We start from the raw sequence: 12856 nt of genomic DNA, 5'->3' as shown, positions 1-12856 counted from the left end.
CTCACGAAATATGCTCTAACGCTTTCTCCATCAACTGAAGTCAGAAGTAAACTGAGAGCAATGCGAGTCTTGTTTTCTAAGAGTGACACCTAGAGTTTCATCTGAGAAATTAAAAAGCTTTCCGTTACTCGTTCAGTTTTAAAAGGCATTAAGCTTTTGTCTACATTTTACTTCAAACCATCAGTTAAATATACTTACTACTAATTATTTTGCTATGTTTTTGTGAAGGTACAACATATTTGTTGCTAAGTGGCCTGTATATGGCATCTGTCATTTATCGCAAGACTTCTCTGTTAAAGAACAACCTTTATTTTGCAGGTGCCATATTTAACCTTTCATTCGGGACTGTTTAATTGCTCTGGAAATATGATTTGCATTACTGCATGAAGGCATGCACCATGCCCAAAGGCTGACCCCCGGGAATGCAGCGTGGTGGTTAGGCTTGCCCTTCCTCACCCCTCCGCCATGGGCCACCGCACCGGTCACCGGGGAAGAAGGTGTTACTTGTGGGTTGCTACATAATGAGACAAATTGTTTAAATCCATCTGGAATCTCTAAAAATTAGGTATCTGATCCACTTAGGTCCATTTCAAAGTTCATCTACCTCTGTGTGTCACCTGCGTACTTTTGCATCCTTTTGAAAAACAGGCAGCTGTGCTCATTTTGTGAAATTATTTTTAGCCACAGAGTTCATATCCACCTTCGCACCTTAGCACAGCAGAAAACACAAATAATCCACACACAGTCACTGTCGACCACTTCTGGAGTTTTTCTTTTCCAACTCTGAACATCCATGAGGGGAGGAAAAAAACCTGAAAATCCCACTGACTGGAGCTGGTAGTTCAGCAAAAATTCCACATGAAAAATCTTCAGCAACCTCAATCACCTGAAAACATTGCCCGTGGATCCTCCAAATCAAACGTGGAAGTTTTTCTGTCTGCAGGTGTCACTGGCTCCCTTCTATGACTGAAAAGCAACAGCCCCCTCCTGCTGCTGCTCCCTGCCAACGGCGAGGACTGGACGGTGATGTTGGATGAAGGCTGATGAGGCCATGCGCCCAGTCAGTTTTCTATTCCATACACTACAGTTCAGACAAAAAAAACATTAAAATAGAATGTAAACCTAAATCTCACAAGCAAATGGATAAGCTGTGTGAACAGATCCACAAGAAAGGACACCACATTAAATGAAAATTAAATTACTTACTTGAAGAAGACCATGATGTAAAATGTACCACCTTTGCCACTGTCCCTCTAACTAACCATTTCGGTTTTAATTGAAAAAAGTTTCTCTTGTGCTGCAACCCTCTCGTGTTAGTTTGACGTTTTCCCTGACCCTGCAAGCTGATGTTGAATATTGACTCCATGGGATGTTGGGATTTGGATGCCTGTTCATCTGCAGGGTGAATATTTGATACGACAGAGCTATGCTCTTAGGGGTGAGGAAGTGAGCAAGCGAACGTACCCTCAGCCAGTTACACCTCCCTTTCCTCATGTGCCCCTGTTGCCCAGCTCACCCTGGAATGAGCACTGCACACCGGGAAACCTTCCGGCTCCTGCTCCAGCCATGTGTGGCCAGGATGGGTCCTGCCCTTTCAGGTAGTGGGGTCCTGTGTCTGCCCTGGTCTGTCTCTGCAGCCTCCTGTTGATTAAAACACTGGGTTGGCTTTCCCTGAGTCTTCTCCATGCGCTTTTTTGGCAACAACAGGTTTCATGAAATCTAAAAGTGCGAGTTAGGACTGCATTTCGGTCTCATTAGCCTCCTAGGTGTCATCTTACTGCATAAGGAGAGTGTTCCAAAACAGCAAAAAAAAGGAAATTCAGTAAGATCTAAATAACTCCAAGGCAACTCCTCTGAGCCAGGAATGCTATGTCCAGACTTCGTTTGTTTTATACTGTAGTTTCCTCGAATGAAATACAATTGCCTGGTAAGGTACTGCAACAAAACCTGATGTGTCACATACTGCAACTAGTAATAAAATAACAAATAATGAAATAATATGACTACTAATAAAACAGACTATTAAATCCATGTCTCACTGCTAAACATGCAAGGCATTAACTGCAGCTGGTATTCCTCTGGAATAAGGGGCGTAAGGCAGCCTTCCTCGCTTCACCTGCACCTTTTATACATTACTCTATATACGTTCTGAATTGGCAGGTCCCTATCAAATTTAAAATCAGCAGGTAGGATGGCATATCAGGTTTGCTGTCTCCAAGAGTAAGAAAGTCTAAGCATAAGAACATTTTTTTCAGGCATATCTATTATGCTTCACAGGGAACAGGTTTCAATTTACAGTGGCAAAGTATTAGGAACAATTATAGCAGATTATATATTCCTCTCTGATTGGGTCCTTTTATAATTTTATCTTTTGTTGAGTTTTTTTGAGAATTATTTACTGACTTGTTTTTATAAGACAGTTTGCAACTGAATTTATCTCATTCTTCTCTTTTTCTCCTACCATGGTCACCTGGGCAGTCTATTCCCAAGCTCTGTTCTTTCATGTCAATAGCTGAGGAAGCTGGAGATCAATGATGCGAAAATGAGGCAGCTCAAAAAAATATAAAACCTGTTAGGGAAGCTTTCAGTCACCATCTGACTAGTTACGTGAGAGGTAGCATTGGTTTATTCATAGAATCATAGAATCATAGAATGGTAAGGGTTGGAAGGGACCTTAAAGATCATCTGGTTCCAACCCCCCTGCCATGAGCACGGACACCCTCCACTAGACCAGGTTGCTCAGACCTCCATCCAACCTGGCCTTGAACACTTCCAGGGAGGGGGCAGGTCCTGTATCATATATCCTTTTGTATGCATAACTGATTTCCCAACTTCAGAAGAGCAACAATAAGAGCAACTATAAATGGAATTTACCTGAGAATTGTCCACAGCAGAGACTGTTGTTGTCCTATATTTCAACATTTAACTAATATAATTCCTTGATGTTAATTGCTGGAATACACAACTAGAACGTCAATGGTATAACAGGTCATTGCTTGTGCTGAAGGCCCATGTCTTTATTCCACCAATCTTCATATTAAACGTAAGTATAAAGAAATTGCCTTGTGTTCTCACTGAAGATAAGCCTTTGCATCTGTCTGAGATCATTTGTTATATAAACAACCAGTGCTTAAAAATAGTATATTGTCATCAGAAGCTCCTGTTGCTGAGATTTGCTGAATGCTTTGGTAGGTTCCAAAAATGATGGCCTCCGTCATTTTGCTTAATAAATTAGAGGGTACTAATGCGTAACTTGCACATTGCAATTTGGTATTGCTTTTCTTTGGCTTTTGATACAAGTGGCCAGTTCTGATGCAGTGCGTTGCAAAACTACAGAAGAGGCTGGAAGAGAAAGGCAGACACGCTCCAGGTCTCTGAGGCATCAGAAAGGACAAGTCACACACAGTTTGCAGGCAGCGAGAGGTGAGGTGGGGTTGTAAGGAACTGCTGGAGTATGGGCTAGCATGTAGCTCTGATCCTAGCAGAAGCAGGTCACAAACAGGATTCACTCATAGCTTCATGCTTTCTCCCCTCCAGGATGCTTGTCAGTGATTTGCAAGCTTAAAGAAGAGATGAGATCTCTCCTCAACCCTCACCAGCCACTAAGCTCTCACCTGGATGAAGATCAACAGCACAGTAGCAGCAGTGGTGGCCCTTTCACAAACTTAGGAGTGGAAATAGTCAGGCCTCCTTATACTGCTCTAGCTACCACCTCTACAGGGACCCCAGGGAGTTTCTGAGTGGTCCCTGAAAGAACAAAAATGAAGGTGCACTGACCATAGCCTGTTCAGAGAGTACATGTAGTTGGACCCTGGAATCAAAAGATCACCTGTCACAGACCACCCCTGAGCTGCAGAAGGCCACAAGGCAGAGGAGGAACTGGCTCATGTTCTTCAGTGTCAGCACACCAATGTATTCAATGCTCCTGTCACACTAGCACTGGGATCTGAAATTTTGCAGAATGTCACCCCTGTGGAAGTGCAAACATACAAATTGGGAATATTTTAATCACCTAGATAGTTTCTTCTCATAAATCTTTAAAAATGTGAGAAAAATAAACTACATCTTGATTCTGCACTGTATCAAAGATAGTTTGGAAACCACTACCATCATTTGAGTAACCACTTCCCATAAACCTCTCTCCAATCATTTTACAGTCCTAGTCAAAGACAATCCATTTATTGTGTTTTCTGCACTGTGTGAGCGCATGTAGAGCATATGACCTCTGAAGGTCATGCATGAGTCATAGACCAAAATTTTGACATTAATTAGAGTACGTTTATTAGGGATCAATTATTACCTTAAATTAATAATGATAAGCGGTATATAATTAATTTTCTTATTTGTATGTAGAACTGCTTGTGTGTACTGTTCTACAGCTATAACAAAAAAAAAAAAAAGTATAGCTTAGGGGAGGGATCTTCAAAAGTGGTCCTCGTTGTTTTGAATTGTAATCACACAGGGTGGCACAAGGCATGGCTAGATCATGCCTGTGGCATATGGGACATTTTGTCTGATCCGCATAGTAGCAGAATTCAAGTCACGCTCGTGCAATGTGTCCAGGGGCTGCCTACATGACAGCTGGAAGTCAGGCAGGACCAGAAGATGCTGTGACTGCCCTAGGGACTGCTCTCGTACTGCAGGACAGGTGTAGCAGCTGTGCCAGGCCAACCATGAAAGCTCTTGAAAAAAATCCTTCTTTATGCCACTGTATTACAGAGGCTTTCCTTCAATAGGATGGAGTTACTTCCAGGCCCATTGTACATCCAGCACTCGGTTGATTTTCATGCCTTTTGGGTAAGGATCTTTTGTTAGCACAGAAGCGGCATGCTGTTTGTCGCTTCCTTGTTCTTCATATGATGGTTTGTATGTAGGCCTGAATCCAGGGAAGAAGAATATCCAGTTCATGGATGGCCTTGTAGATTCCCTTCTCTCCAAGCTGTAGAGAAGATAAAGATGTTAGAAAAGAAACCACCCACAGCCCCTGAACAGTGCAGCTGGGAGCCAGCACCTCCTGCTCTTACCTTAAGAAACGTTTTCTTTAGTTTTTTGACAGCAGACGTTAACCTTGTGGATGGAGCACATGGAAGCTGAAGGGATGAAAAGAAACCAAAAGAGCTTGTTCCAGTAAAGACGCTGATGTAAAACCATAGTGGTGAGGAAGAGTCCAACCCACAGTGTGGCACCCTAGGACTACTGGTAGAATGTGTGAACTCAGCGTCGTTTAATCATCAACCGTAGAATGGTAAGGGTTGGAAGGGACCTTAAAGATCATCTGGTTCCAACCCCACTGCTATGAGCAGGGATACCTTCCACTAGGCCAGGTTGCTCAGAGCCTCCTCCAGCCTGGCCTTGAATACTTCCAGGGAGGGGGCATCCACAACTTCTCTGGGCAACCTGTTCCAATGTTTCACCACCCTCACGGTGAAGAATTTCTTCCCAATATCTAATCTACATCTGCCCTCTTTTAGTTTACAGCCATTCCCCCTTGTCCTATCACTACACACCCTTGTGAAAAGTCCCTCTCCATCCTTCCCATAGGCCCCCTTCAGGTACTGGAAGGCTGCTATAAGGTCACCCCGGAGCCTTCTCTTCTCCAGGCTGAACAGTCCCAACTCTCTCAGCCTGTCCTTGTAGGAGAGGTACTCCAGCCCTCTGATCGTCTTCGTGGCCCTCCTCTGGACCTGCTCCAACACATCCACATCCTTCTTATGTTGGGGGCTCCAGAGCTGGATGCAGTGCTTCAGGTGGGGTCTCACGAGAGCGGAGTAGAGGGGGAGAATCCCCTCCCTCGACCTGCTGGCCACGTTTCTCTTGATGCAGCCCAGGATACGGTTGGCTTTCTGGGCTGCAAGCATACATTGCTGGCTCATGTTGAGCTTCTCATCCACCGGTACCCCCAAGTCCTTCTCTTCAATGATGGCCAAAACTGGTTCAGCTGGGCTTTTTGGAGCTGCCTGGATGAGCTGCCTCAGCAACACAGCTTGCTGACTCCCCAGCTATCTGGGCTTTCCAAGGGAGAGAATCATTCTTTCAGGGAAAAAATGTAAAACTATGATGTTTTCCAATATACAAATAAGGACAACATGTTTGAAAAGGAAAAAGGCAAAGGTCCTCAACTCTTTTGAAAAGAAGTGACTCTGCTGAAACAGATGGTTAGTCCTTCTTCCTACCTCACACAGATATTTTAAAAAGGAGCAACAAATATTTTCTCTTTCAAGTCACCTTTCGTGCTTCTTAAAGTCACCTTGCAGGGTGAAAATGTAAATAAAAGCAACTCCAACTTGTAAACTTTTAAAAATCTTTTAACTAGGGCAGTTCTTTCTGACTTGGGTTGGTTTTTTTTTGGTTTTTTTTTTAAGGTTAGCTTGTATGATGCAGATTTCCACAGAAATAATTCGGTGGCAGAAATTACCTTAAATGACTATACTGTCTTGAGTGGTAATACACATTACAAACTCTGTTCTTCCTGCAAAAAGAGCAAGTAAACAAATGAGCAAGCAAGTAAGCTCACTCATTGTGAGCGATGCTGTAAGCTCTGTTAGAGGTCTACAAGCTCTGCCTGCAACAACAAAGCAATGATTAAAAATCCTGCAGTGAATATAGTGCCTTTCTGCACTCCACTCAAATGCAAAGAGAAGCTTCCATCATCTGCTACTTCTGTGGGAACAGAAGTCCATCCTCAGAAGCAATTTCATCCTGTTCTCGGCAATGTTGCCAATTCAATAGGACACATGAGCAAGTAAACAAGCTTTTGCTGAGACAAGTGGCACTTCAGGTGGATGCTCCAAGTATCCAAGGAGAAATATTTGTTCCCTTTACCATGCAGTTGTACTCTAAATGAAAGAGCCGGATTTCACTGCAGAAAAGGGATACAGAGACTTTAATACCTATGCCTTTTTGAAAAACAGGACTCTGGCTCCTAAATTATTGGAAAATATTAATTTGTCTTTCTTTGGACAAAACCAAGAACTAGCAGAGTGATAATCATAAAAATAATATAGTACAAAGTCTTTGGAAGTGGTTTGGCAATAAATATTTTTACGATTTTTTAAATAGCGTGCATACCCCAAGCTGGCTGAATTAGAGCCTGAGTTTACGAAAGAATATAGAGTGGGTGTGTTTATAAAGGTATCACTATTTCCCTCAGTTGTACAAAGAATTCTGTCCTTGAAAGATAACAAATTCATTACATAAGTATGTTGTCATGGTGGAAACCCCTTCTGATAAACATAGATAATGGAAATTGAAGAGCTTATGTAGATGGGTGAATGAGTTTTCTAATTTATCGAGGAATACTGTGATGGAGAAATCCCAAACTTGGTATTAGCAAAGGATCTATTACTTTCATTCTGTTCACAGTTTCCATTATTCTTTCATAGGGTATTGTATTGTTGGCTTTGAATTAATATGAATACTTTCTAAAATGTTAGTTTCCAGAAATGAGATGTCTCCTAGAAATCACGACAAGCCATCATTTTTCAAAGAGCTATTGTTTTTCCACTACCAGAGGAAGTCTTTTTTCTCCTACCAGTATTTTTTAAGATCCAGAAATGTGAATTGTTATGTTTAGACTTGTGTTGCATAAAACACTGCCACTAATTGTGAAAAACAATGTACGAGCTTTGACAAATCTGCAGCATTTTGGCTCCATAGAACACAGAAGCAAATGTAGTACTAAGTTATATAGTAAGCTCCAGTCACTGGATGCATTTCAGAATAACTGATATTCTGAATTTAGTCACAGTTGACTGTCTGAACTCCACAGTACATACCAGTACTTGTATAGGGTGTAATTGCTTTTCCAGACGAAAATGTAATCTCTGTAAAATATATTACAGCACACAAAATCTGGAATTTTGACACACACAGATAACCACAGCAGTGTGTTGAATGCTGTGAATAATGACTGTAAATTGTAACTGTTTAGCATGGTTTCAAATGCAGAACCTGAAAGCTGATAGAGTTTTCTCCCACTGAGATTTGAATTTTTTACATTATACAAATATTCCAGTTGTGTTCTGAGCTATAATTCTGCAGAGATCTCTGAAGCTGCTTATTTTTGCATTGCAAATATTTGTGTGCATGTAGAAGCAATCTCCTCTCGTTTCATGCTACCGTACAATTCAGATTAGACAAGGTTTAATTCATCAACATTTCATTGACTTCTCATTCTTCCCTCACTTTTTAAAATTACTATAGACATTTGCCTGGATATCCATGGCTATATTTCACCCTAAGTCACATTTCACTTTTTGGGACACAGTGACTTGTGAGGACTGCAGGTTTAGGGAAAAAAAATAGCCACAGGACTTAAAGTTTTAAGGCACACCCTGTTGTTATTCATCTGCCCTTACAAATTAGATGAGAAATGACCCACAAGTGACAGTGTCCTCTTGGCATCCTAGTATGGTAGTATGCACATTAGCATGGGCAAAAGTCAGCTTTAACTGCTGTCCTGTTGTTGTTTACAGGGTGGGATGATTACATGCTGTTTGCAAAAGGGCCTCTTCCCTGGGACACCCAGATCCACTCCAGGGACATTTTGCCTGTGGGCAGCACCACTCCCTGACAGCTCTGGCTGTGGGCATAGCTGACACATGGAAACTGCTTCAATGTGCTGCATATTTGCAGTCCCTGCTTACTCGTGAGACACCACCAGCTCTTTCAAAACTCAGTATGAAGGAGCAGAGATGACATGTGAGTAAAGATTACACACCTCCAGTGAGTACGCTGTTGAAGAAGGAAAGCATAACTGGTGTTACACTGTGGAAACCTGAGAAGACACATTTCTCCTTGTAATTACCCTGTCTCTTTGCAGCTTTGGTGCTGAGAGAGCAGCACAAAGTGACATCATCAGCAGGGAAGTGGCTTATCTCCATGGCATCTCTACCACCTTGCCCGCTCCCTGCAAGCTCACTCTGGGAGGAAATGAGCGGTGTTCAACTTCCCTGGCCCCAGCAAGGAAGCCCTTGGGAAGCTGGGTCCTCTGAGATGTGGGGCACACCATGACTCTGAATCACCCTCTCTGTCTGCTGAAAAACTGAGACGGAGCCCTCCCCTAGCCTTCCAGCCAGACAGAGTTAGTTTGGCTCTCAGGAATGTACTCACACAGGCGTTCATGTTCGCTTGCAGGACCTGGAAGGCACTAATAATGTACAGCTTGTCACTTCCTACTCCAGGATGACTGAAAACATTTTTCACATAGAAGGAGAGGAGCTGATCTCGAACACTGCAGTTTGTCTGAAAACAAAGCAGGTAAAGAGTTGCCAAATGACAACCTCACATGTCAACTTCAGCCTATAACTTCAGCCTCATAAAAATATGTGTTTAGAAACTGTGTAATCAATAAAAACATTTTCACAGATTTTGGTATCACATTGGATTGCTTCCTTTTAAACAGCTCAATGTACCCCTGTCATTTCTGAAGGAAAGGCAGGAGGATGCTGTGCTGCCAGCCAAAGGAACATTCATAAGACCAACCATGAACAGAAGTAACACTAACAAATCTATTTAACACACAAAGAATAAAAGCGAGATAAACTGCGGAGTTAAGTCAGACCATCTTGGCCAAATTTTAGGAGTCATTGTGGGTGTCATTGATCCATTCCTCCACGTCAGTCTCCCATACTTTTTGAGATGCTGTAGGGTATCCTACCCATCCTCAGCTGCTGCTCCAGAAGACACCAGTCATCCTGTACCCCCTGTGCTGTATCAGCCTGGCCTGTGTGATCTCTTCGATAGCCAAAGGTATTTCAAATGGCTATATGCCTATTTTTAGGCAATGGAACCAAGTATCAGGTGTGAAATTCCCACCAAGAAGGGAATGAAGCTGCAGATTAAACCACCAAAATACAGGTGTCCATGTGTAGGTCCCACAGGCAAGCAAGGATCCTTCACTTCCAAGGTAATCAATGAGATCCAGGGGAGTTCAAAGGCCAGTAGGTCTCTACTTCAGGACAAATTGACTCCTTTGGCCCCACTGACTAATCTTTGTGGTAAGGAAGCTAAAATATCTCACACACTTGTAGTCACTTACAAACAGACATCCCAAGTTTAGTGGCTCACTGCCATGTTGAATCACAATGGGGAACTCTGACCCCTCTCTTCCAGTGCACCTGCAGAGGTCAAAGCCCAAAGCAGCTCCTTGGCTGTCCTGGCTGCTCTGCAGCATCCCTGGGCTGTCCACAGTATCACACACCCTCAACAGAAGGTGCCTCAGCTGCCAGGACGCTGGCTGTGGCCCTGTCCCTCATGTGAGCAAGTGCTGCCACAAGCACACTCCTCCCTGACACAGCAAACGCCCTCACCCCAACTCTCCTGGGGGAGCACTATTGCAACTGCCTACAGAGAAGCGCCTCCAGCCAGGCTTTCCAAATCCACCTCTTTCTCCCTGTACCACACTCAACTGCCCTCGTGTTGCAGAGGAACATCTCTTTCTATGGGACAGAGATAACACTCTTCCTCTTAGTGGAGGACTTCATTAAACGTATGGCTCTCATAAATACGATGTCCTTCCCAACTAAACACAAGTGATTTTTGTGTCGGCTGTCATTCCTTTTGATCATGCATTCCTATCTCTACTGACCAAAGGAAAATCAAAGTAAGGAAATGGAAAACCAGTAGTATAAATCTTACCATAAACAGCATTTTTGTTGTCTTTTCAAGCAGTCTTGTGTTCTTGATGAGATCCTTCTGTAAAATATAAAGTGTTAATTAACCTAAGCAGATGAAGGGAGGCAGAGTTTTAAGTCTGGTTTGTGCAAAACTTGACAATCATCATCATCATCTTCTTCAGATGTAGGATGAGGACTCAGCAAATCCGTGTTACAATCACAGCCTAGCTATAAATTTCTTCCATGGCAAACTACATGGCGAACTCATCCCACTTCTCTATGCATCTTCTTTTTTCCTGTCTTTACAAAAGGAGTAGCAGCGTGCCCTGTCTCTCAGGACCGTAGAGATTATTCAGCTTGTTAAAGTTTCCAGGTGCTCAGTAATCAAGCTGGTAAAGAAGCATATACAAATAAAACAAACTTTTCACCTAGTGGGATCAACTTACAGGAACAGATGATTTTAAACTAGTTGCCTTGATATACAGGTTCTCTGTCACTTGGGATAGGAGTCCTTTTCGGCAGGTATGCTTTCCTGTAGGTGACTTTTTGCCTTCCACAGTGAAAAGACAAAGCAGAACTAAAAAACGCCCAGATCTGAAAATAGGATCTACTTTCATCTTCACTCCCAAATCTTCGTGCCTCTACAGTCACAGCAGCGTATGTGATACAGCAAGACTGGTTAGATGACGGAGGTTAACCTAATTTTGTTAACCCTCAAAGCAGCTTCTGCACTGAGATGCTCACGTAGATAACCTATTGCTCGTGTGCTGGCTGATCAGTATTGTTGCTGCGCGTTTTATACATCTTGCTCCACTTTCAACAAATTTGACCACAATCATCTGTGACGTTTTTCTAAATGATATCTCCATATTTACTGGCAGCAGGGTCAAGGTTTCCAAGAAAGAACTTCCCTCTCTTGTGAGAATTCTTCTTTCATTTAAGTGATGGTCAAGTGAAGAAAAGTAGTTGAGCTGGTTAGTTTGGTTTCGTAACGAAGCACACCAAAAGTGTGAAAAATTTTTTTGATTTTTCCACAAAACCTTATGGCAGCACTTTTCTGAAAGGTAACAGTCTGGAGAGAAAAAAATCTTCACTAATTTACCCTTAGAAGCATTAGAAAATCAGTCATCTATAAGGAAGTTGGACAGCACTGCCTTTAAAACTTCACTGTCCAGTCTTCCAGAATTGTTTTCTTTTGGGGGTACAGCAGCAAGTAACAAAGGGGTTTGCTGCATATTTTAATGTCTGTAATTAGTCTCTTGCCAGGGCAGGATTTGCCCTGGTAGAAACAGCTGGCTGTTTAGTGTGAAAGGGAGGGCTCCAGCAAGGGCTCTGTTCAAGGACCGGGACATACCTGGCTATCAAGCTGCCTCATGAGTCCACCAAGAGCCATGAGCACTGGTAAATAATGTGCGAGGTCCAAGCACACCCACCACAGATGTGGTAAACGCAAAACCATAATGTTGGATGGTCACTTTTCTACAAAGTTGCTCAAACAGAGATTGCGCAGTCAATGTCTCTGTCCTGTTTCTGAGGCAGTCGAATGCTGAGGGTTTCTCAGGTACTACTCCAGGTATGCAAGGAACTTCACACCAACTTGGAAATGCTGAAGTGACACCAACAATGTGAGGTTGTTAAGCCAAGGAAGGATGTAAGTCAAATGTCAAGACCCCTGGGACTGTCTGTGGTGTATGCAAGAAGAGGGAGAAAGCAGTTTTTGGTCCAGCATAGCAATACTTCAGCCTACAGCGGTACCATTTTGGCTGGAAGTAAAAGCAAGCTCTTGAAATGTTCACCCAGGACAGAGTTCTTTACTCCTTTAACGTTCCAAGAGCAACACAGAAGGGCTTAAACAGATCAGAGAAAATTATGTAAACTACAGGTAATACCACTCCAAAGGACCTTGAGTTGCCAGAACCAGCGGCAGAGCTGTATGACCCTCTATGGCACCACTAACATGCCTGTGCCAGGCGCATGAGCTGGCTTCGCGAAGAAGAATGGTGAGATGAGCTGGATAATAAACTCACCCAGCCTTGATCCCACTGGCCATTTACACAAACAAACATGCATGCAGCCTCCAGGCCAAGCTGGACTCACACCCAGCTGCAAGGATCCAGCCTATAACAGCTCTGGGAAATGCATTTTATCACAGGACCATCCACACACCCCAGTAGGTTCACCAGCACTGAAGTGCTGATGGGGTCCAGTAACAAAAAGGACCAATAGGGGGAGGAGAGCTT

The 12856-nt window shown here is 43.1% G+C and overlaps 1 protein-coding gene across 1 annotated transcript; it reads right to left on the bottom strand.

Annotated features, from left to right (window-relative positions):
- Positions 1-4852: 4852 nt before the first annotated feature.
- Positions 4853-11233, bottom strand: IL26 (interleukin 26). Its single transcript, XM_075428802.1, has 5 exons — positions 11063-11233; positions 10639-10695; positions 9112-9243; positions 5025-5090; positions 4853-4939 (listed from the first exon to the last, which is right to left on the bottom strand). The coding sequence occupies exons 1-5, from the start codon at positions 11231-11233 to the stop codon at positions 4853-4855; spliced, it is 513 nt and encodes a 170-aa protein (XP_075284917.1).
- Between the last annotated feature and the right edge of the window lie 1623 nt (positions 11234-12856).

This window comes from Opisthocomus hoazin, chromosome 8 (assembly GCF_030867145.1).
Source record: "Opisthocomus hoazin isolate bOpiHoa1 chromosome 8, bOpiHoa1.hap1, whole genome shotgun sequence".
Taxonomy (NCBI): Eukaryota; Metazoa; Chordata; class Aves; order Opisthocomiformes; family Opisthocomidae; genus Opisthocomus; species Opisthocomus hoazin.
The sequence above is the reverse complement of the archived record's forward strand: the minus strand, read 5'-3'. Positions and strand labels throughout refer to the sequence as shown.

Bases quoted from the DNA above. Each gene is read 5' to 3' on its own strand.
- IL26 (XM_075428802.1), bottom strand. From the start codon at position 11,233: ATGAAAGTAGATCCTATTTTCAGATCTGGGCGTTTTTTAGTTCTGCTT. The intron at 5,091-9,111 runs GTGAGTACATTC...TCATCCCTTCAG, and splicing joins AAGCGAACATGAACGCCTGT to CTTCCATGTGCTCCATCCAC. The intron at 4,940-5,024 runs GTAAGAGCAGGA...TCTTCTCTACAG, and splicing joins TAAAGAAAACGTTTCTTAAG to CTTGGAGAGAAGGGAATCTA.